The 16,771-nt window shown below is 29.0% G+C and overlaps 1 protein-coding gene across 4 annotated transcripts; it reads right to left on the bottom strand.

Annotated features, from left to right (window-relative positions):
• Nucleotides 1–3,760: 3,760 nt before the first annotated feature.
• On the bottom strand, nt 3,761–13,690 carry LOC107166382 (lysosomal proton-coupled steroid conjugate and bile acid symporter SLC46A3-like). Of its 4 annotated transcripts, none has more exons than XM_015515024.2 (8): nt 13,299–13,690; nt 8,513–8,583; nt 6,597–7,466; nt 6,256–6,357; nt 6,052–6,189; nt 4,962–5,045; nt 4,603–4,759; nt 3,761–4,541 (listed from the first exon to the last, which is right to left on the bottom strand). In XM_015515024.2, the coding sequence occupies exons 3-8, from the start codon at nt 7,441–7,443 to the stop codon at nt 4,382–4,384; spliced, it is 1,488 nt and encodes a 495-aa protein (XP_015370510.1). In that variant the 5' UTR covers nt 7,444–7,466; nt 8,513–8,583; nt 13,299–13,690; the 3' UTR covers nt 3,761–4,381. The 4 variants fall into 4 exon arrangements, with proteins under 4 accessions (XP_015370510.1, XP_015370511.1, XP_015370509.1 ...); XM_015515025.2 differs by lacking the exon at nt 13,299–13,690 and adding an exon at nt 9,416–9,539; XM_015515023.2 differs by lacking the exon at nt 8,513–8,583 and having other exon boundaries at nt 13,299–13,689.
• Between the last annotated feature and the right edge of the window lie 3,081 nt (nt 13,691–16,771).

Raw genomic sequence — 16,771 nt, 5'->3', positions numbered from 1 at the left:
TCAGATAATACAAGTAATAATAATAATAATAATAATAATAATAATACAATATATAAGTAAATAGGCGACGTTCACGACTGACCGAGTTGTCTGTTATCACATCGTCGAGCCGTAGTGCGCAGCCGTGGCTGCAGTCAATGTTATTGCCTGATGGTACCTACCATTTTCTTTAATCATTATTTGATTCTGCCTTGTGCACCGCATCTGGCCATCTGGATATACTTAATATCTATGCGTGTATGCGTCTGGGTCTCCGGGAGCCTAATCATAAACCTAAATGCCTTTTATAATATTTTGTTCCGTTTCTATGATTTTATCAGCATATTAGACTCCATTGTCTGGCGTGGTTAAGTGGGTTGCACGTAATGTGCATAGACGATGGACGTAATATTTATTGTAAAAAAAATGACTTTGGACCGCGCAAAGACAGAGTAATCAAAATATGTCGATGTCGAATATTATATAAAATATATTGTCGAGCAATTATTATTGTTATTATTACAAATTGGACAGAGCTATCCGATGTAAATCTTGGAAGAAGCAATGGTTCTATTCCATGACAAATATGTTGTCATATGTTGACAACCGGCGTTTTAAAAATATAAAACTCAACATTTACTGCACTGATATTTCTTTGATCTTCAACTTTAAAGCGTGAACTTTAATTGGAAACTTTCATATTACTTTAATACTCTTCATCAGTAATCAAAGTTTTTTTAGCCATGTTTATACAAAATCATGGTGCAATATTGCAATGTAAAAGGCTGTAGCACTGTAACATCAGGACAGCTGGGAATTGAGATGCACAAAAATGTTCAAGTGTTTTTTAATGAATTATAATTATATGTAAAACATAAAATATTAATAGTTTATTATTACAAAACTTTTTTGAAAAATGTTGTATTACATTTTCAAGTATTTTGATCGAACGAAATATTTTGAGAACAATAATTTAAAATAATTTAAAAAGTTTGTATGTCTATTAATACCTTAAAGGCTGAAAATGGTCGCAATATTGCGAAAATTGTATGATACATAGAAATCGCAAAATTTTCTACAGTTGGCACATTTAGTGAAAATTTCATTAATATACGGTAATTTTTTTAGAGTTATACAAAAAAACAAAACTGATTTTTTTTTTAATCGACTTTACGTAAAAGTTTTAGTTTTTCTTTAATATTTTGTTTATTCTTCCACCGGTTTTGAAAATAATCGGACATTTTAGATTCTGAACGAAGTGTACAGCATAACTAGTCGAAATAATGCTTCGATTTAAAACTTTGGGGGTGGTTTCCGATGTAAAAGTGAATATCCTTTGTGCAACATAGAGGTCAAAAGCAAACATTTTCCAACAGTTTCAAAAAAATCGAGAAAAACAAAAAAAAAAAAATGACAGAAAAACGGGAATTTTTACGCAAGATCAGTTTTCGACCAAATCGATTTTTTAATATGGTTGTAATTCAAAAACTAATCTCTGCAAATACTTGAAATTTTCACCAAATGTTTATGTTAGTGTTATATATATATAGTTTAATTTTCAAAAATTTTTGACTTTTTTTAGTTATTTATAGACCACTGAAATTTTCAATTTTTTTGAAGTGTCGGTAAAACAATGTTGGACGACCAAAACTTATGAGTTGTTCTTATTGTAGCTAAAAATACAACACTAAGTTTTCCATAAGTTTTCCTTCAAGTAGCTATAGATAAAACTCGAAGCATCATTATAGGAAAAATTTTAAGTGCGTTTGAATTTTAAATTTTTACGAAATAGCGTAACGATAACGATTTATCCTGAAACGATTTTAAATATATGTTATTTTTCAAAAAGTATAAGTCGTAGATACTTGAAAATTTTACCACTTATTTAGATTGGCATTTTCTTTACATGATTTAATTTTCAAAATATTTTGACTTTTTTTGAGATATTTATAGACGACTGAAATTTTCAATTTGTCTGAAATTTTTTTTTTGAAATATCGATAAAAATTTTTTGGCCATATCAAAATACTTGAAAATTTAATACAGAGTTCCTCATAAGTTATTCTTTTAGTGAATAAAAATTATAAGAATACATAGGCACAATTTTTTTTTGTTAGCATTTGAAGTTCAACAAAAATTCGTCAAAACCATGAATATTTTTTTTTGTGTTTGTAATTACGTTTTGGGGCAGTAAAAATGCTTTGACTTTTAACTTCAGTACATTATTAAATCAGAAAGTGAATCTAGTTGATACTTTGGGGGCTCAAAAATAAAAAATTCTTAATATTTTTCTAAATAATCGGGATACACAAACCAAAAATTAACGGAAAAACAGGAAATTTTACGTACAATCAGTTTTCGATAAAATCAATTTTGATTTTTTATGTAACTTTAAAACGATGGACCATTGATACATGAAATTTTCACCGAATGTTTATATGAGTACCTATGTTCTATCCACCATGAAATTTTTAAAAAAATTTGACTTAAATTGAACTTTTCATAGGTATATGCAATTTTCAATCATTATTAGTTTTTTTTTTAAATTAAAATCGATAAAAATTTATTTTTTAGGTAGAAAATCTTGAAAATTTAATACAAGGCTCTAAAACATATTATTACAATAGCAGTTGAAAAATAAAATAAATAAATATAATTCATAATTTTTATGAAATCGCGTAATGATAACGATTTATCCTCAAACCAGGTATTCGTATATCTATGATAATATATGGTATTATGAATTATGATAACTACAAACTACATGATAACTACACTAATTGATTAACCATGCCTTATGCAAAATGCGTCTTAATTGAAAAATAAAATATTTGTTTCAAAATAGAATATATGACAATATTTAAATATAATATATCCTAGACTGACAAATCATCTCCGTTCAGAATCGTTTTTCGTATACAATGATACCTATCATTGCATTCAAATTTAATCCCATCCATTACAGTAACCTACTGTACAGCAGAGCGACATCCACGACTTACCCGCTTACTCCCTCGAAATAACTAAGTACCAACTAGATTCATTTTCCTACCAGAAAAAATGCACTGGACATTTCACGTGTGTATCGTGTATGTAAGGTGATGAATAATAATGAAATCACAATAATGAAAAATAAAAAACATATCATAATAAATTTAAAACATTCTTAAACTAAACGATAAACCAATCTATATCCATTATCCATATTACTGTAATTTCCTGTCAAATTTCATAATAACTGCTCTTGGCTGGTTTGGGTAACTGTGATAGAACGAAAAGCTGTGTAGTATAGTTAGCTTAGTAGCATAATGCTTCTTATATAGCATTAATGAATGCATTTTTTACATGAAACTAACTAAAAACTCACTCTCGTTGGTAGTTAAATATACAAAAGCAATAATTAACATTATTCAATCGTTATTGATGTTGGTAATATTATTTATGTAAATTTTTTTAATTTTTTACTGTCTTAATTAAATTATGTAATGTTTTTCCTCCTATGTTTGTCATAAACCTGTCTAGTATGATTGTATAATAATCGATCTATCATAATAGTTTCTGACGAAAATCAAATAAAAATTAAAAATTAAAACATTATTCAATAGTAATCATACAACTTTTTTAAAATTTAAATTCCAACTTATCCTTGAAATATTGTATAATATCATCAACCATTATTATTATTGAGTTAAATTGAACACACAATTTTAATCTAAATTTGAGAATTACAATGTTTAATAAATATTTTTATCATAAATCAGTAGAATTTAAAAAATAGTAATTATAGCTTTTTGTAGAGTTTTTCACCACAAAATTTGTAGTGTCAATTTATTGACCAACAAATATTACAGTTCCACGATAATACTATTAAAAATTATGCACACATTAGGTAGGTATATTCTTATGGTACTGTATAATAATTAATCATATTACTTATAAATAAATATCTTATCAATATGAATATATTAAAAAACTCTACATTACTTAAGTAATAAAAAAACACATTTTGAGATTAAATTAAAATGTAAAAACTCAACAGAAAATAAAACGAACAACAATAAGACTGCAGTAGGTAATTACTAATTACTTACACATATATTTATAAGTACCTATGCCTGCAGCTATACAAATAGAAAAAATAAATACATTTTTAATAGTATAGGTGTACTAAATAGTTCATTAAAAATAGTTCAAACATCATTGGACAAAATTGATAGTAATAATATAATGTCTGCTAAATGTTATATTCACATTTAATATTGTTTATTTTGATTCAATGCAAATATCTAATGAATTTATGCCCTGTTACTTATTTTTTACCTTAGCCCATAGGTGGTTAAACAAATTTGGGTGTTTTTATGTTATAGGTACGTCTTAATACTCATATAAATAAAATAAAGATCTACATATGAACAAGTCCTTCAACGTTGTCGGATTTCATCTCATTGGTATTAGTATTAGTATTAGTATTAGCGTTGAGATCATTTGATGCATCTTCCAAATTATTTTGCTGGATTGGTTTAACCGGTGGCACTTGATTTCGGGTCAAATAATAAGTAATGCTAAAATCAAAAAAAATATGACTAATGTTATATTTTCCAAATTCGAATAAAAAAAACTTACGCAAAACATCCAATTAACGGAATGGTTAAACATATGCTGATGATGAAAAAGGCACTAGGATTAGATTCCAGTGTTTTGTTGTACACTACATTATATAATGGTAGGATTGCACTTTTCGATAAATTGTCCATAGCCATTCTCACGGCGTTCATTGATCCTATTGCATAGACACAAAAACACATTTAGGTACAACGTCATTATAGAATAGTAATAGATAATATTTGCTAAATACATAAGGAATTTGGAATGTGTTATAAATAGTCCTAGGAAATAAAAGCTTATGTGTAACGTTTTTAAACATTGGTTTTTGAGACGTAGTAGAGATTTCATTAGAAATTAGCTATAAATTGATTACTTACCTAGTTCATGAGGTTCCACGCATTTCGAAGCTATGGCACCACAGAGAGCCAATGCTGCACCACGAAACAGTTCTAACGGAGGTACTGCAAAACAAAAGTAAACAATAATTTACAATGTGATTATTCAATGTTGATAGGCACTAGACATTTAACATTCATAATGACTATAGGTACTATTATAGGTAGGTATAATAAATATTGAATTTATACTAAACAATAATATTAGAAAATCAAGTATCTACTATAACAATACAACTATTTATTTATCATATTTATTATTGATTTTATTATTATTAGTATTATTTAATGTTTAAAGAAAAATATAAATTAACAATTAACTGCACATTACAACAACAACAAAAAAAAGTACGGAATATTAAAATAAACATTTACATTATTTTTTATTACATAAAACAAACCGTGTTTGGCGTTTGTTCGTGTACCTATAATATAAAATAATTATAGGTAGTGGATGTAGGCAAGAGACAACATTGACACATAACGTATTTGTTTAAATCCAGCAGACTATAATCGAGTAAATGTGTAAGATTCATTGGTGTGGCGTGTACATATAGTAAATAGCAATAATTAGTATTGATAATTAGTATTCATTATCGTAAGCATATAATATATCAGTAGGTAGAGGTACCTATACGATGGTTTTTATTATACCACTCACTATTTTTCAAACGGAAACTGAAAATCCGTTCCTTCATAACTCAAAATAAAAAAAAAAATAAAAAGATTAAGCTAGTATCATCTATAATATAATATACCCAATAAGTACTTATAATATTGTGTACTTGCATGAATAATTCTACTTGATTATAATTATATTATTATACAGGGTGATTCTTTTATCAAACAACACTCATTATTTCAAAAACTATTGACTTTTTTCAAATTTTTTTTTTTCAAAATTTTAGAACCATCTTGTTCTAGAACTATATATTTTTTAAATATTTTCACCCTTATATTTATCAGGTTAACCATTATCAACTTTTGATTTTCAAATGACAACCTATACTTGGTGTGTGTGGTGGGCAGGGGAGAAGTGAGAGACTGCAGTAATTAAAATATGTTTACTTACCAAATAATATGTATTGCAGCTTAGTAACTAATAGGAATCCGACAGCAGTTGCAATATCGAAGAAAGTAGCAATTAGTCCGATCATTGCATCGTTCATTTTAAAGTATCGACTCAAAATTCCAAGGGAAAACAGTGATCCTAAAATGTATTTTACTTGAAATTAAACTTTCCAAAAAAAAAAAATAATAACCTTGAAAATCTTACCAAATAGCATGATTCCCATTGTGTAAGCATTGAATAAACTAAAATCAATTTCTCTGAAGCCAAACTGCTTTCTCAAATACAAATACATCAGACCTATTTCACCTGCGAATAAATATAAAGAAAAATATTGCTTAGATTAATAATAATAAATTTCCTATAAATTAGCCTACAGACTATTATAAACATAACATTGTTATTATACACATCTTTCCCATATTTTGAGTATAGAAATTCAGGCACCCAAACAGTACCCAACAGCGCAGCTGAAACGCAAAAGCGATAAGCTTTTGCCGATACTCCTAAGGTCGGTTAGGTTACATGTCAATATTTGTGTATCTCACCCACAAAAGGTCCACCGGTCAACGGCGAGGCGACGATCATCAGCAAGAGAATAAATCGCTTGTGGTTGTCCCGCCTGACGAACACAGTCTTGATGCTCTCGACGGCGATATTTGGATCGAACGTGCTCCTGTACAGCGATCCGGTCGTCTTGTATGGTTCGGACGTGTCGTAAATAAAAAGCAGGCCCAGGCACAGGGCGACCGCGTTCAGACCCATGTTCAAGGCGAACACGGAGGCGAACCCTAGTCTCACGTTCAGGTAACCGCCGGACAGCGCGCCCAAAGTGGCGGCCAGCGGCAGCACAGCCGACGCGAACCCGATGCGCATGGTCCGGTTGGACATGTCGGTGATGTCAGCCAGGTACGCGAACATGCCGATGAAGAAGCAGTGTTGCGACCCGGTGACGGACACGATTAGCGACTGCGTGATGCCGGTGACGGTGGGCGACAGGCCCCAGAACACGGTGGACAGCAGGTTGAACGCGTCGCAGGTCATCTGTCCGATCACCGGCACGAACATCAGCGGCCGGCGCCGACGGCCGTGCCGGTCGCTCCACGGGCCAGCGAACATGATGAACACCAGAGAAATCAGTTCCTGGATCATGTGCTTCCACACGTTGATGGACGAAACGCCGTGCTGCGCGCCGTTCTCCAGAAGACAGTCCGGCGACACGCGTAAGTCCGGTGCAGCGGTCGCATTCGGGTTGCATCCTTTATGCAACAGCATGTTCGTGCCCACGTTGTTTGACAGTACGGTGGCCACGAAATACAAGAACAGCATCGGCTCTACCGTCACCGCGCAACGGAACGTTTTGAACGATTTGAGTTTTGGCATGTATATCGTCATGATGACGACGATACTTGAGTACTCTAAAACAAAACGATCGATTTCATAATATGCAATAATGCGTGAACTGCAAACCATGCAGTTTTTTTAATGGCCGCTCAATTATCAAAAGGTTAGGTTAGGTTATTTACTTATTCATATAAATGTAAATACTGCGATGGTTTTTTTTTTTTTTTGTTATTTCGAAGGATTTGTGGTGAATTAACGCATTAGGTTTTTTGATTAAAAGTAAAAAGTATCTAAAAGTGTCTTTGAAGAAAATAAATTACAATTTTTCTATTCTCAGTAGTAGATATCTTAAAAACGTACACTGACAAATATTTTGGATGATTATAAGACATTATAAATTGTAATAGAGTTTTATAATTTCCAAGGTTTCGAGGTACAACATTTACTCAAAAAAGAAGTAAAATCACTATTCTCAGGTGAAGATGTGCGTTGTTCGTAGATAATTAATATTTACCCAAACAGATCTGTACGCAACTATAGTTTATGTACTTTGAATTTATATATGTTTAGTATACATAAATATAATATAATTATGATATGAGAGGTATATACGCACAGACCCATGCAGAAAATAATCATTTGATACGGAAATATAGTGTGAATGTAATTAAACAGAACAAATTTTCGGTAGATGGCGATAATTTGATACGTCGATAATTTTTATATATAGTTAGATTGGTTACTCATATTATCTGTTAGGTACTCATCAATCATCGCAGAATTTGGAATTTCTATCCATGCAGGTAAGATCATTGTAATTATGATAAGTTTTTTTTTTGTTAATTAATATTAATACTTCAGTAACAGGGCAATGGGTTAATTAATAATTATGATTATTTTTAAAATAATAATAATCGTTACATAAATATTAATTATGTCAAGGTTACATGATTCGCTTTACGGTATCTATGTAATACGATGGATGATATATAAAATTTAAAATCGACAAATTTTATCAATCGAGTATAATCACATAACGAGAAAAAAATTTGAATTTAATTTGTGATCAGAATTTTATTTAGTTTCCTATAACTTTAAAAAAAATAGCTTAGTTGCTTACCTGCATAAAGAATACAACTATTGAAATATTCGGAAGCCGAAGCTTCTCTTTATTTTTCTATAACTGCGTAACTATATAGACAATAAAAAAATATATATAAATATGTTTAAGTACCTAATTAGATTTAAAGTAACTTAGATAACAAGATGTATGGATTTGAATGATTATTTATAGGAATGTAAATAATATAATAATATCTATACACTATACGATTGTGTTATACCTACTTATATTAATATGATAAAGCTTAAGATTTTGCATGTTTGAATGGACTAATCTACGAAACTACTGGAAGATATCATTAAATATATTAATACTAAAAAGTTATATCAAAAGATTTCTCGTGACTCAGAAAGCGTATGTCACTTCTTTCTACTATTATTATAAGACGGATTATATTTCATACGTTTTGGCTGACGCCTGACGAAAATGTTTTTGGGGATAGGCGGTGGAAAATTATCTAGTATAGCCAGTATAGGATACTACATTTTGTTAAGAATTTAATTTAATTAAATTTATTAATTTCTTTTTGTTATTATTATTTTTGTTTCTATGGCATATTGGAAATAAACAAATTGTTATGATAGTTGGCCTAATGAAAATCGATTACAAAAAAAAATCTTAGGTACCAGCTTAAAAACATATTATCTATACGTTAAACAATTTATTTAGACTAAACGAACCACCATGCCATGCATTGCTATTCAATTTTTTTAAAAAAGAAAATTTATACATTTCATTGTTTGTTATTCAAATTTATAAAAAAAAAGGCAATGTAAAACAATGTCCTTATGTTTATGACCTATAAATTCAAAGAATATTTCATGTGGATTTTGATAAAAATTTCTAAGATTATTCTTAAAAACAAAAATAATTTAAGAAAATAGTTAAAACTGTGTTTACCACGAGTGGATTTTATATTTTGGTCCAATTAGTTGACAAAGTGAGATTTTCCGTGAACCGAAGTCTGATGTACACTAAGAACGAGATATATTTAAACTGAGACACACCGATATAGCTCCATATTTTATGTTAGTTCATTTAATATTATAATAGCATGTTCTAATGATATTTCTTTCATATACAATATTTATCTATATTTTTTATGATTACAAAAGTATAAATAGTAATATACTCAACTGGTGTCATTAAGATTTCTGCAATTACGATGTAACTATATCGATAATTTTGTATGCCTTCTTAACATAATCTTTAACTCGCTGATGGTTGTAATTATTTTAGTCACGAATATCATTTTCAATTTACAATCTATCAGGAAAATAGTTTATTGTGAAAACAGTCCATGAAATCACTGTAAAGTAGGTACCTTGTACCCACGTAGATCTATATAGTATCATATTTCACCAAACACATTAATTTTATCGTAACAGTATACCTAATATTATATTTTGTTGGCTAATAAGTAATAATTCCGTAGTTGGTACCTACTTGGTACCACAAAATATTAATATATATTATGTCATCACGCAAAAAAAAATAAAAAACCTGTATTTATCCACATATATTATGGATATCGATTACAGATATTTATTATGGAGGAACTTTTCTGATAATCAAAAACCGTGTTCAAACTTCAAAATAATTAAATTTAAGTATTATGTAACACAGTAACAGCGGATTACTATTATAATACATTAACACAGCAATAGAATGTTAATATAACGAATTATTTATTAAACTGCCTAACAAATTGGGCTGTTATACATAAGGACCTAAATGCTACAATTAATGTTCCAACAAACTACATAGAAGATTGACGTTTAAAATCCATTTGAACAATTAATTCTGTAGATAATAACACCTTATTTCTATACTTTTTATGATGTAGATAAGCATGATGATATTATACCATATAAAACCATTAATGAGTTTATTGATGATGTGTATACCTATAACCCGTAATTGGCAGTTAATATAATCATGACTTCAAATGTGTATCTACTTAATAAAATGATAAGTTATTATGGTTCAATAATGGTTTTAATTCATTTGATTTTAAATTCTGTGAAAACCTCAAATCATTTGTTTATCCAAACAATACGAAAATATAATAAGTATATCTCCCTAATTATTACATTATACAATGTACAATATACATTAAACATAGGTACTTACTACATGGAATAACATAACATATTATTAAGCGTCATGGGATGTAGACCAGTAGACCAGTTGAAAACTTAAGTTTTATACGTTTCATTATACTTCGTGTTATAATTTATTAATATTTCAATATTAATTATTAGTCGAATTATTACAAACAAGTTTTCACAGATATTTTTTGTCATTCTTATTAATAGGAAAATTAACTAATTGATCGACAATCTACCTAATATAATGATTTATCAATCATTGTATTTTTCCAAATCATCTAAAAATTAAAATAGGTATCTACTTAAACTGTTAACGATCGATGGTATAGTTATTGAGATGCATCTACGGTGCATTTAAATAATTTATAAGCCGTTAAGCACCATACTAAAATATCAATCGTTATAAATGTACGGATAAGCCTTGAATACTTTATACAATATAGTAATTATGTAGTCTGTCAATGGAATTTAAACGATAAAATAAACACAGTTTAATTATAATATGGTACATATTTTTTAATTAAATCCTTCAATTCTATACATTTGAAAACTAAGCATAGGTAAGCTAAAGCAAATTATGTATTTTATTTTTTTATATATGCATCGGAAAATTATAACTTATGAACATACAATGTTATTCCGTTATTATTACAACAGTAATTAATAATTATTAACATCATTTATATTGATTAAGTGTATACAATCAGTATTTTAAATAAATAAATTTGAAAACTTGTTTGTTACATAACATAGTGCGGTAAAATAAAATAAAAATTCGAAGAAGTATTTATAATATTTAGAGATAAAAAAATAAGTACCCAACAGACAACAGGATGAATAATGAACATCATCACTTTAAATAAAATATATTATAATGCATTATTAAAATATCTAGACTATAAGATGAGTCATACTTTGAGTCAACCCAACGAAATTAATTTTGATTGGAGATAATATTATATGCATTATTACTATATATATATGTAAATAATAACACGAGTAATCTTTCGGCTAAAATATAAAATTTATCATAATTTGTCTCATAAAACGTATCCACAAATCATGGTTAGTTAAAATATTTAAGCTATAGGTTCTTACTACCAATCTTAATATTTTGTATCGTATATATTTAAATTAATATGTTATTGACTATTGTATACCTACTAAGTTATTCATTAGTAACACTAAACAACTTTTTATTTGTTGTTGTACTTGAAACCTGATGAATGATGATGTAAATAAATAATAGTGAAAAAATATGGCAAATATGTTCATCTCGTATAATATGACATTATTGACATAGTCAGGACGATGCATAAATTACAACTATAATAGACTTTTTTCTTAAAACGGAAAATCCTTAATCGTGACTTATATCACAGTTAAAAATGTTACAGAATAGAAGGAAATATGATAAAGTTTGTTCAAATGGAACGTACACATCGCAATAATATACATATTTGAATAAGGTTTAATTTGATTAAGTTATCGGCTACCTATAATATTAAACAATACAGGAAAATAAATAAAATTGTCTAAAAATAATTAAAAAAATGTATTATACAAATATTAAATCCTAACAGTTGATTAAATTTATGTTAATTATCTTAATCGAATACCTATTGTTTACGTAATACAAATGTATTGAAGGCAATTAAATGTGAATTACCACCACTAACTTGGAAAAATTGTGGTAATTGTTGTAAATAACTGTTTTGAAACTTAAAAATGAATGAGTTTAGTCGTTTACTATAAGTGTGTTTAAAATACAGCTAGTACCTATTATAGTCCATTTAAATAGTTAAAAAATTTAGAATTTGATTATATTATGCTTATATTTATTCTATTAGTATGTAGATATATACAATAAAATTTGTAATCATCAAATTTTGTTTTGAAAAATAATATTATTATGTTAGTTCAACAAGAAAAAAGTAATATTTTAAACAGTGATAATATGCTTGGATTTAGAAAATTCGTATGGAAATTGCGTCTAATTTAATGGAAACAACAATTATTCATCATTTTAAAATAAATTATTATTGTATAACTTAGTAGTTAAAATTGTCATAGTCGATACATATCCTATTATAATATTAATAGTGTCTGTATTATCTTAATCTATGCTCTATATCTACGTACAATGTATAGTTATGCATTATGTGTGGGTAAATATCCATAAAACCTATGGATCATGATTCATTGACGGTGTATTATAGTGTCCTAAATAAAAGAGCTCTCGAAACATTCACTCTAGCGTTTCGCGTGAATGCTGACTGTCATACGTTGGCCAATGGATTACAATACAACATTATTTATATAAAGGTAAATACCTAGATTCCTATATTAGTTATACAGTCGAGTCTCGATGACACGAATCTCAATGGGAATAAAAGTAAATTCGACTTTTGTATTTTTTAGAGTTATTTACCTCAAACACAAAATAAGTTTATCTTTACTATATTTTATTCGGGTTAAGGAGATTCGACTGATATATTATTATACGGATCGACGTGCCTATTGTTATTTGTATTGCTCAATATGTATCATGGAAACATATGTGTTGCATATTATTTAACGTATTTATTACTCATATAAAGTGTTGTGAAAAAAAAATTACATGAATTATATGCTGTACAAAAAATCATAGTAAGATTTTCATTTTTACGTACGATTTACGAAGCGTTATTTGTGTTGAGGTGCGTGATGTCGACTCTTATACGGTCCAGAGACAACTGCAAATGTAGGATTCGGTTAACCGCGGGGACGATAATGATGTATTACCTAAACATGTGATGCTTAAATCTTAAACTCGGTTTTTGGTCACTGATTCATTGACGTAGGTCAGGTATATAATCCGAAATCCGCTGTGTCGGCTACGATGATGTGGATACAAAATAGTGTAATCGTTCAGATGACATGATCGCGACCGCACTCTGCTTCACGCACAGAAACTCAAACACAGAACTCTCCCGCAAACACGCGCGCGCGGACGATCGCGGATGATATAATATGACGTGTGGACGGACCAGCGGACGAGGATCGACTTCGCTGCGATCGCACGCCAGCCGATCGACGGCGGCCGGGTTGCATACTATTTTGTAATGCACCTAGACCACACGTATCATTATTTTCTCGTAGGTACCCAATATATTTAACGCATAATTAACTTGATTAGTCTACCTTTTCTTTTTTTCTAAATGCATATGCGCGACGACTCGGCACACGCACCATGCATGGACTTGCTGCAAGAGTACATATTATTATATTATATAGTCTCACGTCATTGTCATATTATGTTAACTCCGACGACTCAGTGTACAGGTACACTCCTATAATCTTGTTCCCACGGGAGATTTTCGTGTTTTCAAATCCAAAAATATGTTCATGTCCACACGATTTTAGAGTATTCAGGTATAGGCCATGCTATAACATAACACCATTAACAATACCATAACACTCCGAGAAACAGCATGTTCAAACGATTTTGTTATAGTAGTGATAATTTTTGATTTTTTTTTATATAATATACACCATATACGCTTATACCTGTTCAGATGGCGACGGATTTTGGTTTTCTCGTATAAGTATTTGCAGTTTGGACGTAACGCGTTATACAGAATATACCACGCAATGGTGGATAACTCAAATTAGTTACCATCGATATAATTGGTTGATAAACGTTTATGATGTACACATATAATATTTGTTTCTACTCAAAGACTTTTTTGCACGTGTCTAAACGAAGCTAACAAATAATTTTTTTTTAAATAACGATGAAGTAACTTTGTTGTGCAGTAAGTTTTGAGTGTGCTTCGTTATTGATTAGTAGAATAGATTACGGGAACGGTTGTGTTACATACATTTTTTTTTCAAAAACACCTCGAGTTATTTTATGATATGAATGCAAAAATACAAAAAACAATTTTAAGCAAATACGGCTCCTTTTCTAATGATATTCATTTAAATCGCCAAAATTAATACAATGAGTAAAACACATTAAAAAAATTTCATATAATATATTGCATTATAAATTTATAACATATATAAGTTATAAATCAATACCATATAATAGTACAAACTAGAAATAGGTTCTAGATATACGTAACTTAAAACTAGTGTTAGTATTTTGAACATTTAATCATCTATAAAAAATAATATAAATAAATAGTCGCTAAAATTTATATTCTTTGAATCACAACCGAATAATTGGAATTCGATTTAGTCAAAACCGTAATTTTTCGTTTAAATATTCAATATATAGCTATAGAGTCTATGCCTTTTTCGGAGATGATCTAGTTATAATAATAAGTGGTGTCAACAATTTTCCTCAAGTATAAAAAATCACCAATATTGTTTCTGATTATAATATGTGTACATTGTAAACTATGTTTAAGATTTTGAGAACATGTTGTTTATAACTATGTACAATATTGTAATAAATAATAATCGATAATATTGCAAATAATTCCTGTGAACAGATATGACGATATGAGATAGGTATAGGTATTTATACCAATAGAGGAGGTCAATAGAGGAATAATTCTGAGTATAATAATATGCATTTTATTACATAGGTATATCAGAGGATATATTTTATTCCACACAAGTATGCAACTGATGCTTCACACGAGATACTTGTTCACCGTTAAATTTATCTCCGATCGTGCTTATACTGGGAATCTTAATATTATAATATTTTATAATTTATGATGCACACTGATAATGCTGTGAAATGCGAAACGTTATATTTTGCTAAACATGGCCTTCAGAAGTTCAGAATATTTATTTATATTGTTATAAATAATAATACACAATAATAATAATATTACTCAATATTGTTTTATTTCGTAAACTATACGGCTTAACTCTATAATGTGCATTATAAAAACATAACTGTCATAACTCCTATTATAATATCGAGTACTTGCGAGTTTGCGACGATGCACGATAATAAACATAAGTTTCCAACGTTTCCGTCATAATTATAATAACATTGGTGATATGCGAATACCAATAATATTATTATTGCACAATATATTGTAAGTATAAAAAAGTATAATATTATTCAACGACGTTATTAAAATCAAGTTTGATATTATACCGGTGCAGGCTGGATATTGCATAATTAAGTATTCTATTCACGTGAAGAGAGCAAGACGTGCATGAGTAACAGAATCCTGTAGTATACACATATATACCAAAAGCGTAGGTATCTGAATCTTGTCCAAGACGGATTATATTTTTTATTTGTTGAACCTAACTTTTTACGGAAAGCAGTTTTATTACATTTTTTATATAATTAAATGGTTATGTTTCACGATTTTATAAAAAAAACATAGAAAAATAACTACAACTATTTAACTTCCAAGGGTCGAGTGTCATCTATCCATCAAATTCTTTACAGTACAATATTATTATAGTTACAGGCTATATATAGTTGAACGCATTCTAACTATTTTCATCTATAATCTACTCGTTTATCGTGGTATAATAATTTACATAAAGCTATAATCACATTTATTGTTCACGTTATTATTTGTATTATGTCGCACATTATGTAGATACTTTTTCGCTTACAACTATGCAATATATATATACATGTATAAATATGCCACACGCCCACTCGCACTCTTAACTCAACAAGTACGTGAATATATACTATATTGTACTATACAATACGTATTTATAAAACACACACACACAGGCATGTTCAAAAATCATAAACGAAGAATAGGAAGTTGGTCGTACCTCGTAATCGTCGACCGTAACGAATTATTCAATTTATTTGTATGTAAATCAACGGTATAGTACACACGGACATATGGCTGTACATTCGCTGCATCCTTATTTATATTATTATACGTTGAAAGCGTCACACATCATTCACGTGAGCATGCACTCCACTAAAAAACAAAACATCAATAATCGTTATTTTGACCCGTAAAATTACATTGATAATTCTGTCGATAATGTTTGCATATGTCCTAAACACTTCAATAAGGGAATCAAGAAAGCGAATAGCGTACAGAAGCACTACGGTTCAATATATATAATATTGTTGAGTGTTAACACCATGTACACATATATATACATAATACATAATATATAGATGCAAGCCGATTAATAAGAGACTAAGAGCTTT

The sequence above is a fragment of the Diuraphis noxia genome, unplaced genomic scaffold, assembly GCF_037042655.1.
Source record: "Diuraphis noxia isolate RWA-SAM2 unplaced genomic scaffold, SU_Dnox_SAM2 contig0003, whole genome shotgun sequence".
Lineage (NCBI taxonomy): Eukaryota > Metazoa > Arthropoda > Insecta > Hemiptera > Aphididae > Diuraphis > Diuraphis noxia.
Note: the sequence above shows the minus strand (reverse complement) of the source record. Positions and strands in the feature narration are given on the sequence as shown.

Bases quoted from the DNA above. Each gene is read 5' to 3' on its own strand.
- LOC107166382 (XM_015515024.2), bottom strand. From the start codon at position 7,443: ATGACGATATACATGCCAAAACTCAAATCGTTCAAAACGTTCCGTTGC. The intron at 4,760-4,961 runs GTAAGTAATCAA...TCTATGCAATAG, and splicing joins CGTGGAACCTCATGAACTAG to GATCAATGAACGCCGTGAGA. The intron at 4,542-4,602 runs GTAAGTTTTTTT...TTTTGATTTTAG, and splicing joins CCGTTAATTGGATGTTTTGC to CATTACTTATTATTTGACCC.